The sequence below is a fragment of the Harpia harpyja genome, chromosome 5, assembly GCF_026419915.1.
Source record: "Harpia harpyja isolate bHarHar1 chromosome 5, bHarHar1 primary haplotype, whole genome shotgun sequence".
Classification (NCBI taxonomy): Eukaryota; Metazoa; Chordata; class Aves; order Accipitriformes; family Accipitridae; genus Harpia; species Harpia harpyja.
In genome coordinates, this window is record NC_068944.1 from 67,068,997 (window position 1) to 67,086,507 (window position 17,511).

The 17,511-nt window shown below is 41.9% G+C and overlaps 2 protein-coding genes across 18 annotated transcripts in view; one reads left to right on the plus strand and one right to left on the minus strand.

Moving 5' to 3' along the window:
• TMEM65 (transmembrane protein 65) overlaps positions 1-2,373 on the minus strand; it is a 34,809-nt gene extending 32,436 nt beyond the window's left edge. For 3 of the 4 annotated variants that reach the window (XM_052787434.1, XM_052787432.1, XM_052787433.1), the window contains exon 1: positions 1,818-2,373. In XM_052787434.1, coding sequence (XP_052643394.1) covers positions 1,818-2,160 — 343 coding nt within the window. In that variant the 5' untranslated portion in view covers positions 2,161-2,373. The remainder of the gene's footprint in view (positions 1-1,817) is intronic. The other variant, XM_052787435.1, reaches the window with a different exon arrangement.
• A 126-nt stretch (positions 2,374-2,499) lies between these two features.
• RNF139 (ring finger protein 139) overlaps positions 2,500-17,511 on the plus strand; it is a 41,882-nt gene continuing 26,870 nt past the window's right edge. For 2 of the 14 annotated variants that reach the window (XR_008235211.1, XR_008235219.1), the window contains exons 1-4: positions 2,500-3,252; positions 4,180-4,304; positions 8,448-8,572; positions 9,591-9,731. The gene's annotated coding sequence lies outside the window, so the exon portion shown is untranslated. Of the gene's footprint in view, positions 3,253-4,179; positions 4,305-8,447; positions 8,573-9,590; positions 9,732-9,855; positions 9,988-11,474; positions 12,203-14,590; positions 14,673-15,118; positions 15,213-16,765; positions 16,851-17,511 lie in introns of those variants that run through there. The other 12 variants (XM_052787281.1, XM_052787282.1, XR_008235212.1 and 9 more) reach the window with 11 other exon arrangements.

The following is a 17,511-nucleotide window of genomic DNA, read 5'->3' on the forward strand; positions in this document are numbered from 1 at the left end:
CCGATCAAGAATCTGACTCCAAGGACCACAGTCTGATGGCATTACAACACTTTATGCAGCCCTTATCTGTGAGAATACAAAGCCCATAACTGAGGTTTTGTTGAAATGATCCCTCCAGTGAGATTAATGCTCACAGTTTCAGGCACAAGCAAATCGCAGTTTCCACTAGTGGAATAAATTTGCAGTTTACTAATAAGGTCCCATTCAGTCAGGTCTCTAAACTCAAACTAATGCTTTTGTTACTCTGTCTTCTAAATCCTGAATCATCAGAAAGTCACAGCATTTCATAGAAACAGACTTTCATATTATAGCTAACAGCAACTGAGCAACAAGATATTAAATAGGACCATCTGTTGAATTATCTCTATATAAACCTTGAGACATTATACTGAAACGCATTTTAAAGTCTCATTTTGATATCGACCACATGATCCTCCAGGTACACAGAAGCACTGCGAGCAGCCCAGTTTCAGCTGAGCAGTAACTGCTGAGTTAGAAACTCGCACAAAAACCTCATGGCAAGAACCCCTCAGAAGCTGAGAAGTATTTATTTAGGAAGAGTATTAGTTGTTAGTATTCAAAAGTTAGTGTCAACTTAACAGCTCAAAGCACACTTCTATGTTGGAAAACAAACACAACTGATTCATGCTCTGCTAAACAGCAGCACTGCTTCTAAAATGAACCATTTAAGTGAACTACGCTCGCTCTGATTAGACACACCACTGTTTATATGCAAGTGTGCTATAAACAAAACCGAAGAGGTACCTGAAAAGGTTCTGTCTCTTCATGAAAGCAGCATTCCCACAGCTGACCCCTGGACCTGTTCTCTGCCCACCACAAGATTTATTCTGGACTAGTACAGAAGAGCCACAAGGGACGGAAATGCCCTTTCCAAGGGCACGCTACTATCAAAGTCACAAAGAGGCCTAGATCAAATGCACACTGATCTCTTAAGTACCTGCTATCAACCTTCGCTGCAACAGGGACTGTAAATTACAGCTAAGCATCAGAACCAGAAGTACCGAGGTTGTAATTAAGAGGATTTGGTTTTGTCAGGGTTTGATTTGTTTAAGGAAAAGTGTCAAGTTGGCAAGAACAGCTGGATCAGATGAAAAAATCACCGTGAATTATTTCAATTGGTGTTGCATAGCACTATATTCAGAAATACATCTATAAACCTCCGCAGCACATACACACCTTCCCGCATAAGAACCAACACTTCCAAGAAGCAGTGCCGGTAAGCAGACAGCTGCTCTCTGTGCAGGGAGTGTAATTCGTGAATGAGCCCCCAGAGTAGCGGCAGCCAGCATCTCTTAAGAGGTCTGAAATGAATTTACTGCTGCACTAGCGTCAAGAGAATTTTACGAGACACGCTCTTCTACTCCCATTCCGAAAAACGACCACCCACGCCTCTCCGAAACTCCTCGTGAGATGACAAACACACCGAGGATCTGGCACGGTGGCCCGTTTTAAGTTCTGAAGGTGCTGCAGACGCTTCTGGAAAGTAAATTTCGGGTTGTGTGCCTCATAGCCCATCACTCTAAAACACACCGGCGTACGCCTCTCGACGCCTTGTCCTGCCGAAGTTTCCCACTCGCTCGGCCGCCCGAAGGAGACGCTTGGGCGAAGGCGGGAGGAACCCGCCGCAGCCAGCGCCGAACTTCGGGGGCTCACTCCCCGCACCGGCCCGGCCCGGCCCGGCCCTCCCCACCGCCGCCTGCCGCCGCGGGGCCGATCCCCGCCCGCCCGCCCTCAGCGCGGAGGGAGGCGGCGGGTGCCGGCCCCTCAGGCCGGGGTCTGAGGGAGCCGCCGCTCACCTTGGGCGATGGCGATGGACTCGAAGCGGTGCAGCTCCCGCAGCAGGCAGCTCCGCTCGGTGGAGTGCAGGCTGTAGATGAAGTCGCGGGCCCCCTGCGCCGTGTTCAACGCCTCCATCGGCTCCTTCTTGGGGTGGGTGCCCAGCGCCCGCCCGAGCGGCGGCGGCGACCCCAGCGGGAGGAGCAGCCCCTCGGCGCCGCCTCGCAGGCTGCCCAGGCGGCGACGGCAGCAGCAGCGCGGGGGGCCACGCAGCGAGCCCAGGCAGGAGGAAGGGGCGGCGGCGGCGGCGGGGCCCCCCGGCCGCCCCAGCAGCAGCGCCGCCCGGCCGAGCCACGCCGACATGGGGCAGGGCAAGGGCGCGGCGCTCGGGCCGCCAGAAACGCCCGCCGCCGAAGTCCCCGGGCCGCGCTCCCGCGGCTCTTTCACCGGGCCGGGGAATCCGCACCCAGTCACCGCCCCGCGGCCGCTCCCGCCAGCGGCGGCGGCGCCCCGCCCCGCACTCCGCTCCGCGCCGCTCCGGCCGCCTCAGCCGCTGCCGCCCATGGTGGCCCCGTGCCGGCGGCGGGGCGGGGCGGAGCGGAGCGGAGCGGGGCGGAGCCGAGGGCGGCCGGCAGAGGCGGCTCCGCGCAGGCGCGGACGCTAGGGCGGTGGCGGTTCCGGCGCGGACTCCCTCGCCCCGTCAGGGCGTCCTGACGGGGCGAGGGAGGCCGCGCCGGCGCCCGCTACCGCCTCAGGGCCGGGGCCGACGGCCCTCGCCCCTGAGGGGGAGCTCGCCTGGCAGCGGGGGAGGGAAGGGCCGGGGCGCGGCCGGTCTGAGGGGCGTAGATTAGGCGGCAGTGGGGGCTTAGCAGCTGCTCTCCTCCTCGCCCCCGGCGCTCGGAGAAGCTCCCTCCCAACCTCTTGGTATTATATCCGTTATTAAGGTACCTGTAAGCCCATAGGGCGTCTTCTCAGTAACAAGAGGTGTCCCCGGCCCTCGCCGGCCTCCGGTATTGTACCGGAATACGGGAGACAAGGTTTTGCTTGTCTTTCCCGTTTTTCAGGCCCTTGCCTTGGAGTGTCACAGCGTTGCAACATGCAGGGTTTGGTTTAGTACATTTTAGCCGCGCAGAGCGTTTCTGTTCTTTTTAATTAGTTGGCAGGCATTCTGTTTGAGCCACTCAGTATGGTTATTTTTTAAAAAAATACGCATTTAGGAGGCAGCCTACATCTTGAAGGAACAGAAGGTGTTTTAAAACCAGATTTTAAGTCTTCTGCTGCATGGTCTGAACGCTTCCCTGGTACATATGCCATCCTAGGGGTTAATCCAGGTTCTGTTTTTTCAAAACACTGTATTCAGAAAGTATTAGATTTTGTAATTAGCCTGCAAAGATCCTAAATAACCAGAACCACAAGGGACTCACTCACTATATGCCTAGCTCATTTAATACTAAGGTAAGCGACTTCTGGAGGCCCTCAACGTTTATTGCTATATGTCTAGATCTTTTAACACCAAAGGTAGCAGACTTGTGGAATGGGGATGTCCATCCAGTTGGTTTCTTTGGCAGGGGGGGTCTGCTGCCTTCTTGGAGGGAGGCAAGCAGAAAGTTTTAATTTGGCCCTGCGTCCTTCTCTCCAGGGAGAAGTTAAAACTTTACGTAAAAAAGCAGCGTTTTCTCTCCAGTCCCACTGCTGCAGAGTTAACGCATGGTATAAAGACAAAGATCTCATGATAAACAGAAGTGTGTTACCTACAGTATGTGTTCAATATTATGGATATTTACGTATAGTACATGTGGTGTAGAGAGGGTGAAGAAAATGAGTGCAGAAATACAGAAAATAAGTCATAAAGGCCTGGATATATGATAATTTTCACCATGTTAGAGAAGTAGTGGAGGTAGATGTGTGCTGGCTACTATTTCCAGTTAAATGCGTTTTGCCATGCAGCCCATATATCCTGCCTCTGAGACGAGAGATTTTTTACAGTTCTGGAAGTCTTCCAGTGCTTACTCCTGATCCAGAGCCACTAAGCCTTTGATGGTGCTTACAACTGTACTTACCCTCCCAGTATCTTCTGCTACTCTTCAGGGGCAATGTGGCCGTCAGTAATAGTTTTCACTTCCAGAAAACTGTAACAACAGGAGAGTTCATAAAAGTGTTCAAAGATGCTGTTAAAATTTTCTTAATCAAATAGCTTTTTCAATAAAAATGGATGCTTCCACACAGAAATGCAGGACGTGCAATGGGATTGCCAAACACCTGAAGAAATGCCATCAGAAAAATAAGGAAAAAACAAGCTTTCCAGATGCCAAACCTTTAATACTTCAATTTGACACATTTCTGATTGTTTATGTTATATATTAAGATGTTATATTCACACAGCTTGATTACACCAGACTACAAAGACAGAGCAAAGAAGGAACACTGGTACCTGGCAAGAAAGGAGACTTCCTATCTTTCCTACCAATGCAGCCCATGCCAGCCATGCTGTACATCTGTTGCAAAAGGTGACTGCATTTGGATTACTCTTGGGGTGTTTTGACAGTACTTGAAACATTGCAGGTGTTTTCAGGCACTGAAGGAGAGAGTTTCTTTGTCCAGAGGGGCTGGCAGTCTATCGTGCCAGTCTCTCAAGGATTTCCTTATAGGCGGGACCACATGCCAGTGTGGATCTCTGATGAAATGAATATGAAGTCAATGACAATGAATGGGGGATTTCTAACATAGCCTTTAGGTATTTGCTGTATAGGAATATCAGTTGTACGGAGAGGTGCTTGTGTGTCAAGATAGAGATCAGGGTTTAGCAGACTAAATTCTTCTGTGGGCAGCAGCTGTGGCTTATGCCTTTCCAAGCCTTTAAAACTGCATTGAACAAATTGAATAAAAATGTCTTCAGAGGGACTATTCTGCAATGACAGGAAATAAACTAGATAACCTAATAGTTTTTTTCCATAATTCTTTGTTGGAACTTTTATTTTGTGAAAAAGCAAAATTGAAGCCATTGGCTAAACTGACACTTTAATCAGACCATCTATTTAACTCGATTCAGCAGGTGGTATACAGTAACTTTCATCAGTCCTTGCCACTCCAGCAGAGCTTGTGAACCTGCTGAAATGCATATTTCTCACAATGTTCTGAAAAATGCAGAAGTTTCCTTTTATTTTCTTGTTTTCTTGCTGATAGGTTAATTTTCTCCTAACATGATTTATTTTATGAGTGACCAAACTAATAAAGGTGGTTTATACACTAACTGACAGAAGTAGGAGGAAATTGTTTAAAATACTACATGGAAAATTTGATGATGTTCAGCCCTAAAAGCTAGAAAAATGCTTATTTAGAAATCAGCAGAAAGATGCCAGCCACCTTTAACAGAATTTCTGCGAGGCCTTCTAAGGACTGCAGAGCTGGAAGACAAGTCTTTTTGTGGAAATTGGCAGGAAATTTTAGGAAGCCCTCATCCTATATAAATATTGGCTGCACATTTAATAATCACATTTTTATGATGTGGTGAAGTAAGAGAATATTATTCATGAAGGAACTTTCTATTAAGGGAGTAACATGATTTCTCTGGCCAGTGTAAAGGTAAGTATTGTTAACTAAGGCGAGACCATGATTTAAAGGTTGGTAAATGTTTGATACCATAAATTGCAACTATGCACAGTTTGTGTTTTACCAGTTAAGCACTATATTTAGGCAGGTCAAAATTTCTAGGAAACCTGCAGATAGATAGCTCCAGAGAGGCATGGACAAGCTACTTTTCTTCTGCCTCACTCTTCTGAAGATGTGGCTCTTCTGGTCCTGCTAGCCTCGCTAGGGTCTGATCCTACAATTATTTGTGTGCTGGCAGATGGAGGAATCCGCAGATAATGCAACACAATGCTCAGAAAAGGAGCTCTGAAATATATCGACCACTTGCTAAAATTTGAAATCCTATCTACAGTCTAAAATACAAATACAAGACAAGATTGGGAGCTTAAAATATCATTACTTACTGAAATAGTGCAAAAATGAATAAGATCTTGTCATTTAGCAATAAAAGGAGAAGTTACAATAATCTTGAGAAGTTGTAGGAAATCAAGTGCAAACAGAGGATCTTTCTGACCATTACTGTTTCCTTCCTTGTACAGCTTTGTACAGTCATATGCATTATTACATTGATAAACACTTATAAATTATTTCAAGACAATTTTGGGGTCAGGACTCTGTTCTGGCTTTGGCTGGGATAGAGTTACAAGTTCTTCATAGTAGCTTGTATGGGGCTATGTTGAATTTGTGCTGAAAACTGTGTTGGTAACATGCTGATGTTTTAGTTATTGCTGAGCAGTGCTTACACAGTGTCAAGGCCTTTTCTGGTCCTCATCTTGTTCATGTAAATTATTCCATGTTTTTTTACATTCAGGAAGCAGACAGGCACATTGTGTGGTTTAAACAAAGCTGAGGATCTTGGCAGACAATCACTGAAGTAAGCTCCCTCTGGAACACTATGCCTCAAAGCGATAGTATGGTCTTTGGATATATAAACATGGGGTTATCAAGTACAAGATGAGAAGTTACACTTTTTCTGTCTTTCAGGGTAAATGCTTTTAGAATATTGTATTCAGCTACAGTGTCCTCAGTCTAAGATAAGTTGCACATAGCTCAAAACACTGTTGGGAGAATTATTAAAGGTTTGGAAAAATACTTCTTACTATGAGTCTCCAGAGATCAATTTCTTCACTTTATTGACTGGAAGTTTGTGTGTTTGACATAAACATAGTCTCTAAGTAACTTGCTTTATAAAACAACATTTTCAGCACACAATAAAATTATACATAACAGTGCCACCCATCAATGTATATTGATGTATGGCAAGTTTGAAGCTGAAACTAGGCAGAATCAGACTACTGCACAAAATTTTAGCAGTGAAAATAATTAACAACTGGAACAACTTTCTAAAGGTTAATTTTCTAAAACATGGGATCCGCTTTGTATAATAATCAAGTGAAGCCTTAGCTTAGACAAGCTCTTAGCTGTTTTAACTGAGAAGAGCTGAAAGCAGGTGTTTACTATAATTCCTCTCACATTTCTAATATATGGATGCACAGCATTTCTTCAAATGAGTCCTGGAGTTTTTCACACTAAATACAATGGAAAACTTTGCCCTTTGTCTTCCAATATCTGTGTTCCACTTGAAGAAGATGAAGGATCAGTACATCCTTTGAGTTAAAAAAAAAATATTTTGTTAATAAATTGGGTAAGGTGAGAGGGCTGAATTGTTCCAGTTAATGAACTGCATTAAAATGTATCAGGGGAAAGGTACGAAAGAAGAGAAATATTCCAAAAGAGAGTAGGGAGTGCCAGAGAAAAGCAGTATATAGAGCTTACATTTATTGAGCCCACTTAGCTGTTTTCTATTACATGTTTCTCAGGAAAAGGACTAGGTGGTCTAAAATTGTTTTTGGGAATTTCTACAGTACAGAGGTTCTCCCGCATCAGTGTAAAGCTGAGACTATCATCGGGGCACTTGAACGTACTTTCACGTTTGTTAACATTCATTTTGGGGTATATAAAAATGCCGAGCATGAACTAGAGTGGCAGACCTGCTGTGAGGACTGAGCAGCTCCAGCTCTGAAGTCAGGTGAACATACAGATGCTGTAAAGCACCTTTGCCCACACCTTCATGTGGCCCGTAAGTGCTGAGGTTGTGTAGCATGCAAAGGATATTGTACCATTACCTTTCCTTTGAAGCATGGAAAAAAGATAAAGTTCTCAAAGCATTACAAAGCAGCTGGATTAGGACCTTGCAGACATTCACCACTTTGTCATGTAAAATGGATTAAATGACCTATAGTGACCCCATCTTGATAATTTTTTTCTGTGACTGAAGCAGCTGTTCCTTTATGCTATACAAAACATTTCTGTCAGCATTAACTGTGTTGCCCCTTGATCCTGTTTACCTCTATTGAACAAAGCCAATTAGTGACAGAAGATAAGACTTAAATACCACTGAAAGGGCAGCCTAAGCAGTTGTTCAGCCTATTTACACACTCAGTGGAAGAGGTGATGAACAAGAGCTTTGTTACTTCTCACCAGAGGTGTTCAGGTAGTTTTACATCACAGATTTCTCTGTGTTCCTTGTTTTTCCTCTTCATTGGTTGCTTGCTTTCTCTTAGTTTCTCTCTTTCGACTCCATGAGTCTTCCACCCACATTATCCTGTTAACATACTAAGCCTGGCTGTTCCCAATCTATTACTTTAAAAGGGCCTACAGCTGCTTTTTGGAGGCTTTCACCAGTCCACTGTTGCTCCTTGCTGGTCCCCTCTTTTTCTGGTTTAAAAGTCACTCTTCCCAGCCCTGCTGAAGTCCTCCAGCTCCAAAATTCAACCCTTTCTCCTCTCTCCCAACAAGAACTAAGCTCATCCTTAAGCAACCTGTCTTCCACTCTACCATGCAAATTGTATGCTCAGTCCTACCCTCCTTCTCTTGAACATATGTATGTTTTAGATTTAAGTCTCTGGAGAGTCTACATGTAGGTCTGAAGTTCGTACCTTATATACAAGTCCACAACCATGCAGTATCCAAATGCCTTCCCCAGGATATCGGTGGTGCTCAGTCCCTCTTTAGGTAACACTTACTTTCAGGCTAATAATACTAACTCTTCTTCTTGACAGGAATGAAGACAGACAGGTTCCTTTAAGCCATGCCACAAGCTCCCATATGTTATGAGTATCCTCATTTTCTGGAAGCTTGACAGTGTTCTAAACCAGCAAATGAACTCTTTTCTCAGCAGGGTCATGTGCGTATGTCCCCTCAAATTAAAGAAACAAATCAATAATCAGAATAGATTAGAATCCACATTTAGAATTTTCCTGATGAATAGCTGTTGTGCAGATTTAACTGCTGGATTAATTCATTAGGAGAGTGGCAATGAATTTATAATTACTATCTATTTAAATTTCAGAATACTTGCACTGTTCCAGTGAGATCTTCAAAAGTTCTAGTGCATACAAGATGCTCCATTTATTTAATTGTTTATAGAGGATATATAAATCTATTTAAAATAAAGAGATGTATAACAGGTAAAAGGGAAAGGGAGCAGAAACAGGTGGTGTGTAACATCCTGATGATAGTTTACACTAATATTTCATTCATCAGTGGAAAGAAAAGGCTACAGGCAATTCATAATAGCTACAGAGATATAGTCATCTCCCAAGTGTGCAAGTGACTGTCAAATGCTAAATCCACCATCATACCAAATAGTGTTTCTAACCTATTTTTATATAATGGTGGGTTTGTTTTTAATTAACCACTTGATTTCTATGCGGATGAATAAAGATAAAAAAATTTGAAGTCTTGATTCCTCTTTCTCTTACCAGTAAGAACATAAATTAGCTTCCTAAGAATTAGAGTTACAAGGTGGAGAGCTTTTATAGTAAACTGGCCACTCACAGAAAATAATTTGAATATGCATGTTATGCTTGCATGAGTGTCTCCTGTGCAGATAAAATAATGATGAGTAATTCCAGCTGACTGTTTTTAGTACTGTATTCAACTGACTATCAAATCGGACTATGAGAGGAGGCAACTAGAGATTGTTTGTAAAGAGAAACTCCTTCACCTCCAGAAAACCAGATGCAAATGCAAAATAAATAACAACCAAAAGTCACTGCTTTGCAATGGCTGGACCAGTATCACAGCCTGAGCTTATTCCTGAGCAACATCATTTTGTATTGAAATGGAAACAATCTTAATTGTCAGAAGCAGCTGTATGGATACAGAGGCAGAGACTGATGCACTATTTCACTGTTCCTTAGGGTTCACTGTTGGCAATCCCTGAGAGTGCGCTTGCTGTACCAGTTGTGTAAATGAAGCAGTATTACCAGGAGCAAGGCACTTCCCTTGGCACTAAATTCAAAATGGCCCAATGAAGCTGATATCCAGCTGTTACAGGAGAGGTATGACTATTGTGCTTATTTTATAATACTAGCATGTATTCTGCAAAAGTTAGTATCTGTTATGTTTTAGTATTTTAGGTGATACTTGTAATAATTATAAATATATTTTCTAAATAAACAAAAGAATCTGGTTTCCTTCCCCAGATTTGGATACACCAGCCATATCCAGGAGACCTGGACAAGCAGCCGACAGATGGAATTCTCCTCCTAATCTCACAGGCAGGGGCAGAAAACTGGCAATATTCATTGTAGCAAGGTATGAGGTTTTGGGCAGTATATCTTGGCTCCATTCCCTGTGTTCTCTCAAGGTCCACCCTCGTCCTTTTTTTCCTTGTGCTGTTGCTGGGAGCGCTGCTATAAAACAAGATGCAGGGTATGAAATCTGTCCTCTGCAAGCTCTTTAAGAAAATGCTCTGAACTAAAGAAGAGTCAGAACAAGGCAAGACAGCAGAATGGTTATCAAAATTAAATGTGAAAAAGGAGAGTGAACATTATGAGTCAGGACTGAAGCCAAACTTTAGCCACAAGCCATTTTATACGGAGAGCCAGTTATTCCATACCTACCTGTTGTGGGGTTTCTTATATTCATGCAAAGGTCAGATACCAGTCACTGTCAAAGATGAGATTTGTGAACTAGAGGGAAAACAGGCTGCATGAACAGTGTCAAAACCAATGCTGCTGGTCTCTCTTGCATTCTAAGGTATTTGTCTGGAAGATGTTAGAGTGGTTACATAAGCAAATAGTCCTGTGTAATAAAGGAGAATGCTTGCTGCCAGTTGTCTGTATCCCACTTGTGAAATCCAAGGATGTACCTTGCTTTTAAACTGCTTATATTTCTTTTGAATTTTTCAGTACCTTGATAACCTGTGGAAGAATGTAGTGCTGAATAAAGTGACTCATGTTCGCTTAGACAAGAGAATTGCCAGTGTTGAGGATGGCTGAATTGTTCATTGCTTTGAATTTTTTTAAAGAAAAAAGAAAAAAGATCAGCCTTGAGTCTATTTATTACCATGCAGTAGGCCATTATTGTACTCTTCTTTCCTCTTTTGCTCTCAGTCTACAGCAAAGATGCTTTGAATTAATTTCTTTTCAAATATGGGTTGAATAAATGTATAGAATATGCATGTGGGCATAAAAGGTGCTACAACATCTGAAAACATGTTCATTGATTTATTGACCTGTTTTCCTCAGGTACTTTAATACCATACAGGAATTCTTTTCAAGAAGATTTTTCTGTTAAAGGAAATAACAGATGGGGAGGGAATAAATTGCCTTTATGGAGATTTATGTGTAACATAGATATTTGTATTTGGTAAACAAACAGAGGGTTTGAGCCAAACTTTTGGGTGCCTGAAAGTAAATAGGCTCAGTGGAGCTACGACACTTGTATCACCCAATGTAATACTCCATAACCATTCAGTTTATAGTGTTGCTTTAACAGGAAAATGAACTGCAAGTTCATATTTCTGTTTGTTTGTTTTATTCCACTGTCTTTTTATATGCTTGCACAACTACAAGAGAAAGATTTTATGTTACAAAAACTTTGCCCCCAACAAACAATGCTCCTCAGCATTTAAGACTGCTTGCCTGTAGCAAGGACAGCCAGAGTCTGTCCTGCCTGATTTCTTTACAACTATGTAATCCAAGAAGCCATCAATTTTGTTTTATTACTGCGCTTCAGTATTGCCCAGACCTCAATGATCTCTGCCAGGCATGCTAAGTCATCTGTTTCTTGCATTTCAGCTTTGTGCTGCCTCTTGGAAGTTCACCTCTTACTCCCTGAAGCCTACATGATCTGGATCAGCAACATAAACTTGTACAGTTTTGACTCTGTGTTACCCTTGTATATTTTCTATCAGTCTCCTTAGTCTGGCTGATGGGTAGTTTCCCTCCTGGGCTTTACTGCCTGAACTTCAGATTTCCATGGACTATAAAGACAGACTAGAGCAACCAGTTCAGATTTAGACATCTAGCTTTTTAGACATCTATGGTGGCATCTACAGTGTAGGTGTCTGTGTGTAGGTATCTGGGCTCCCAATATAGACAGGAAGGGATGCAGACACCTCCAGAGGGCAATTCACTTGACTTACCTTAGAGGCCTGTCTGATGATGAGCTTAATCACCGTCCACTCATGCCTGGTTATCAGCATAGACTGTAAAGGGAACTGGGAGTGACTATGACTTTAAATGCTTAACTTCCAGATACATAAGCTTTAGCAGATGAGTCTTACTCAAAACCGTGTTTAAAGCACGGATACACTACCTTGTCCTCAGATGCTACTTTACTTTTACTTACTCTGCTTTTTCTACTGCAATCCCCGGGTAGTATTTTAAACCTGGTCAGCAGAGTGCTTGCTCTCCAGCAGGAAATAAACCCACAGGACACAGGCTTAATGCATGGGATTTCAGCTGGTCTACCAATCTGTGCAGAGCAAGGGATCCCGCATCTTGTACTGGGCATGTGGCAGAAGGTAAATCCCACAATCCAGACTAACTTCATCCATATTTATACCATTCTTTTACACTCTTCACTCTTGAATTAATCCAGAATATAAACTTGTCTTGTCAGTACAAATTATTATCTGAAGAATAACTGATATTTTTCTCAAAACTATGTATCTTGGCCAGAAAAAAAGTATTAATAGGCCTTTGTGCATGAACTACAACTGAGGGAGAAACAACTACTTTTCTAGAAGTTGCTAGTCATGATGCACCATAGGAACTATTTGTTGATACCAAGCATTGTTATTTTCTGCTGTATTGCCACTAACAAATGTGATTTTTAAGTGGTTTACAAAATTATGCCTGGGGGGGGTTTGAAAGCACATTGTGCTTGACAAAAATAGGTGGTAATGCAGACACGATGTTAAGGACCCAAGGCAAATGTTCATCTGTAGACATATTAGGGATATGGCGTTCTCCAGAGAAGCAGCTTCCAAACTAGAGATTGCAATGCCACTTAGAAATACAAGTGGAATCATGAGCAGAAGTTTTGCTCTTGGTGTGGCTACAAGCAAAGTAAATGATCAGTAACATAGCAGTGATAATACCAGTCATCGCAACACAGTTTTTCCAGATTTCCGTCTCTCCCATATGCAAGCTAATTATGTGATTACGTAAGGAGAAAGAACCAGGTCTTCAGTATTGCCTTTGGTTTTCCACAGCACAGAAAGGTACAGTTGTTTCTTCCATGGCTGGGTAATTTCATTCCCAAAGTGTGGCTGGCCAAAGAGATCTATAAACACATATACAGGATTTTGGGGGTAGAATACAAGAAGAGCAGTTTGTTAACACATCTATAAACTGGTAATAGCTTCAGAGAATTAGTATCAAAATAATTCTATAGTTTTTTATTCTGATACAGCCTCTGTCAGCCATTTCCCACTTACCTACAGCTCTTGCTTAGATTCTGAATATGGAAGATACTGGACATTTTAAAATGAGCCTACAGCCTGCACCTAGATCAGAGGTTTACTTAAAAGTTGTACTGCTTCCTCTTTATAAAATGCTTTTTAGGTTGTGTTCTTTTTTTATTATTCTTTGGGAGTTTGGGGCTTGTAAAGTACATTCTGTTAATGTTTTCAAGGTTTTTATCATAATCACAATGACTAGAAACTTACATAAAAAGACAAAAAAAAAAGAGACTGTCATGTAAACTTTAGACTTGAGCTCTCAAAACCCCCACTCTATTGTATCATGAGAGTCATTAAAACTATTAGTGATTGCCCAGGCTGGAGTATTTCTATATGGTGGAGAGACCTTGCAACTGCTTGCATACAACTTTTAGGTTTGCTTCGTGTTACGATCCTCATCAACTTCAAATGACATTAGGGTGATCCTCAGCACGTCTGAAGATCAGATAGCAACCGAGACACCAGAAATTTAGGTGCACGTGTACTCCAATTTGAAGCTCAGAGGTGCTTACAGAGTAACCTGGTAGCACATGTGTCAATTTTGACTTTACAACTCTATTTGTAAACATTGTTTATAATCAAATGAGTAAATTAAGGTTTCTAGAAGTGTTTTGAACAAACTATGCCAAATTTCCAAACTGTCTTAATAATTAAACTTTCCATCTTAATGGATTTCTGAGTGCATTTGATCTTAAATACAGATCTAAGACTTAAAGACTGAAATTAACCTTTTACCACACATACTGCTAGTGTTTGGCAAAAAACAAGATCAAAGGCTTAATTTTTTTATTATGATAAGGCCCCTTTAAACCACCCTGTACAATTCAGGGAAACAAAGTCTACACCCTTTAAAAGCCCTATTACTCTGCTATTGTGCAATAAAAGCATCTTATTGTAAAAGAAAATATAAGGGCCAAGAATCTAATTAAGAAAAAAACAAATCTTCATGAGTTCTTAAGAGAGCTCTATGCAATTGTAACACAATCATCCAGGATCATCTCAAAATTTGCATTTCTTGTATAGAATATGAAATTATGTATAAAATATGTTACAGAACTTGTTTTGAATTCTACTTGTGTATACACTTTACCTCTGGGTGTGTTCTCTCTTGATTTGGAAGATCTGACTGAAACTTCTCTTTTTTCCATCGCATTCTCAGCAAATCGTCAGGAAGGGAATTGCTCAATAGCAGATTTAACAGTCAAGGAAAAAATACAGCCTGTGTGGGATTACTTTATATCATAAAATGAAAGAAAAAAGCTTGGCTCAGTATGTAGAAAGATCTTCTATAAGGATCCGATTACACAGAAGTATAGAATTAATACCAAATAGGTAAAATTCTGTGGGTAGACATATGGGAGAACATACATATTCATGAGAATGTAATACATAATCATCTGTAAGGATTAAATTATAAGCACTATTTTTTTTTATTTGTCTTACTAGTTCAAAATATCCACAGAAGTATGATTGCTGCAGCACTGCAAATGTTGTGAGGGAGTAAGGCCCCGACTCGGAGAGCTTTGTGCCAGAGAAGGGCAACCAAGTTGGTGAGGGGCCTTGAGCACAAGTCTTATGAGGAGCGGCTGAGGGAACTGGGGTTGTTCAGTCTAGAAAAGAGGAGGCTGAGGGGAGACCTTATCGCTCTCTACAACTACCTGAAAGGGGGTTGTAGTGAGGTGGGTGTTGGTCTCTTCTGTCAGGTGGCTGGAGATAGGACAAGAGGAAATGGCCTCAAGTTGAGGCAAGGGAGATTTAGGTTAGATATTAGGAAAAATTTCTTTACTGAGAGGGTTGTCAAACATTGGAATGGGCTGCCCAGGGAAGTGGTTGAGTCACCATCCCTGGAGGTATTCAAAAAGCGAGTGGACAGGGTACTCCAGGGCATGGTTTAGGGGGCATGGATGATGGTTGGACTTGATGATCTTGAAGGTCTTTTCCAACTGAAATGATTCTATGATTCTATGATTCTATGAAGTCTGGCATTGACTATCCTATCAACAGCCTTGATACTGAAACCATTATGAAACGCCAGTGATAAGAATACACAACAACCAAGGACTCAGAGGTAAATTTTCCTCTTGCCGTTCTGATAACACATTTATATAGCACTTTATACTTCTAAAGAGGTAGACAAACATCAGTGAATTAATTCTCACTAGAAGGAGGTGCTTCCACTTTATTTTACAAGCAGTGAAAACACTTAATAGTGAATCGCTGATTTAAGACCTGCCCAGTCTCATGCACTGCATGTGAGATTTACTCATTTGATTCCCTTTTCATCATCCTCTGCTGTGGCACTTCTAGGTCAGGTGCTTGCTGTACAGCCACATAGACTCTCTCCTGCTTTTTGATCCCACAGGCTAGGTGCTGGGATCTGTTTGCCAGCTGCATCTTAGATCTCTTTACCAGCTGCAGCTTCTGTGTAGGGACAGGTGAGCTGCCCTGCTCTGCAGCTGTGGATCATTACACAGCAGTGCCTGATGCCATAGAGCCCTTCCAGAAGCCAAAGCCCTCAGCTGTAGATTTTCACCATGATTAATGATGCAGGCTTACCTTGTTGTGTGATCTGACACACGGGCCTACAGCCCAAACTGGGACCCACTGGACAGATGGACAGCCCTGCCATGGGCGTGCAAAGTCACATGTCCCATTACGTGATCAAACATAGGGGACTCCCATACAGGATTGGAAGAAATGTTAGACCTTACTTGGAAAATCTACCATAATATGAAAAATTCAAGCCAGGTTTGAAAGTATTTCAGCTAATCCTGCTTTTAAAGCCATTGAAGTCCCACGTTAGGTCATGTTCCAAGCAGCCTGAATTGGCTTTAAAGCCTTCTAAAAATGGCTTTTAAAAAATTCAGTAGAAAAAGTCCAAGGCACCTAAAGCTTTGTCTACACAATAGCTCCAACCGAGTTTAAAATTGAGAAAGCATGTCTGCAGTGTGCCATAGGTTTCTGAAAACTGATAGTAGCAATTACATCTGCCCTGAAGCCTCAGCTTTGCCTTAGTCCTATACAGAGTCCGCTAGAGGCCACCACCTCTCCCTAGTAACAAATAGAGATGTTAAGAACAAATGTACCGTATCATGTTTTGGGTAGATTTCAAAATATTCCCATTTATTTAAGTGTGCTTGAAACTGTGTATCAATATAAACTATTTAGGTTAGTAATGAATATTGATACACTGTGCATATCTCCTTTTATCTATTTATACATTTACCAATTACAATACTTCCTAAGACAATGATCAAGTAACATGAAGTCTTTTCTACCATCCTTAGAGAGGGCCAGATTTGTTCCAGCCATGCAGAAGTTCTCTATGCACGCTAAATATGGTCTCATTAGCAATGTGAACTCTACCTCTTTGCTGAAATAGCCCCTCTCAGCTGGTTACTCAGAATCCTGTAGCAAATTTAGATCTAAAGCCCATCTCCAGGCAGCTATCCAACTAAACTCAGTAGGGCTTTCCTCAAAACGGTGGCAAGGTTAAAGCACAGCTCCTTCCGGAGGCGATTAAGGGTAGCTCTCGCAAGCAGAGCCTAGCAAGAAAAAGCAGAGCTTTGGAAGAAATGGTGACAGAGGGGAATGCTTTTTAATAATTTCATTCATTTTTAGGCTTGTTATGGTTTCCATTGTGGAATATACAAAATCAATCCTATACGAGCTTGGGACAGATACAGGCGAAAGAGGAGCAGCTTCTGTAAGTATTCTTCAATACGGGAAAATCATGATTTTAAAAATTGTCAGCCCTCTCCAAAGAAAATACTTATTTAAAAACACAAATAAAAAGCGTACAGCATGCCATACAGTAACAGTCACAGCCGGGCCTTTTGCTGAAAGTTTGGAAATTCCCCTCTTCTTCTTTTCCCCATTTACTTTAAAAATCTCTTCTTCATCTGACATTTGTTATGCCTATGATAAAAATGAGGGAGATTTTGGAGAGAAAGAACATGTGCTGTTAACTCTTAATAGAGATTTTCCACTGGGTTATTTTTGTATAGTCATGTGATGGTGATTTGTAGACCACAAAGCTCTGAAGATCATTTCCTCCACAGATGTTGGAGAAATCTACATTATTTTACAGGGAGCAAATGCTTCTGCATACTGATATCGGCGTTTCACTACAGCTAAAGAATCACAAGCTCAGATACAATGAACTGTAAAATTTCATTTCCAAACTGGCTGGTCTCTGTGTTCCTCTTTAATTTAAAATTAAAGCTACATTTGACCACTAAAACACCTAGCTCTTCAGGTGATCATTCAAAGTAGCAAACTTGGAAGTTTGCATTACTTGATAAACTTGCAAAAATAAAAGTAATTTAAATGAAAAGTCAGTTACATGAATTTAAAAACTTGTTTCT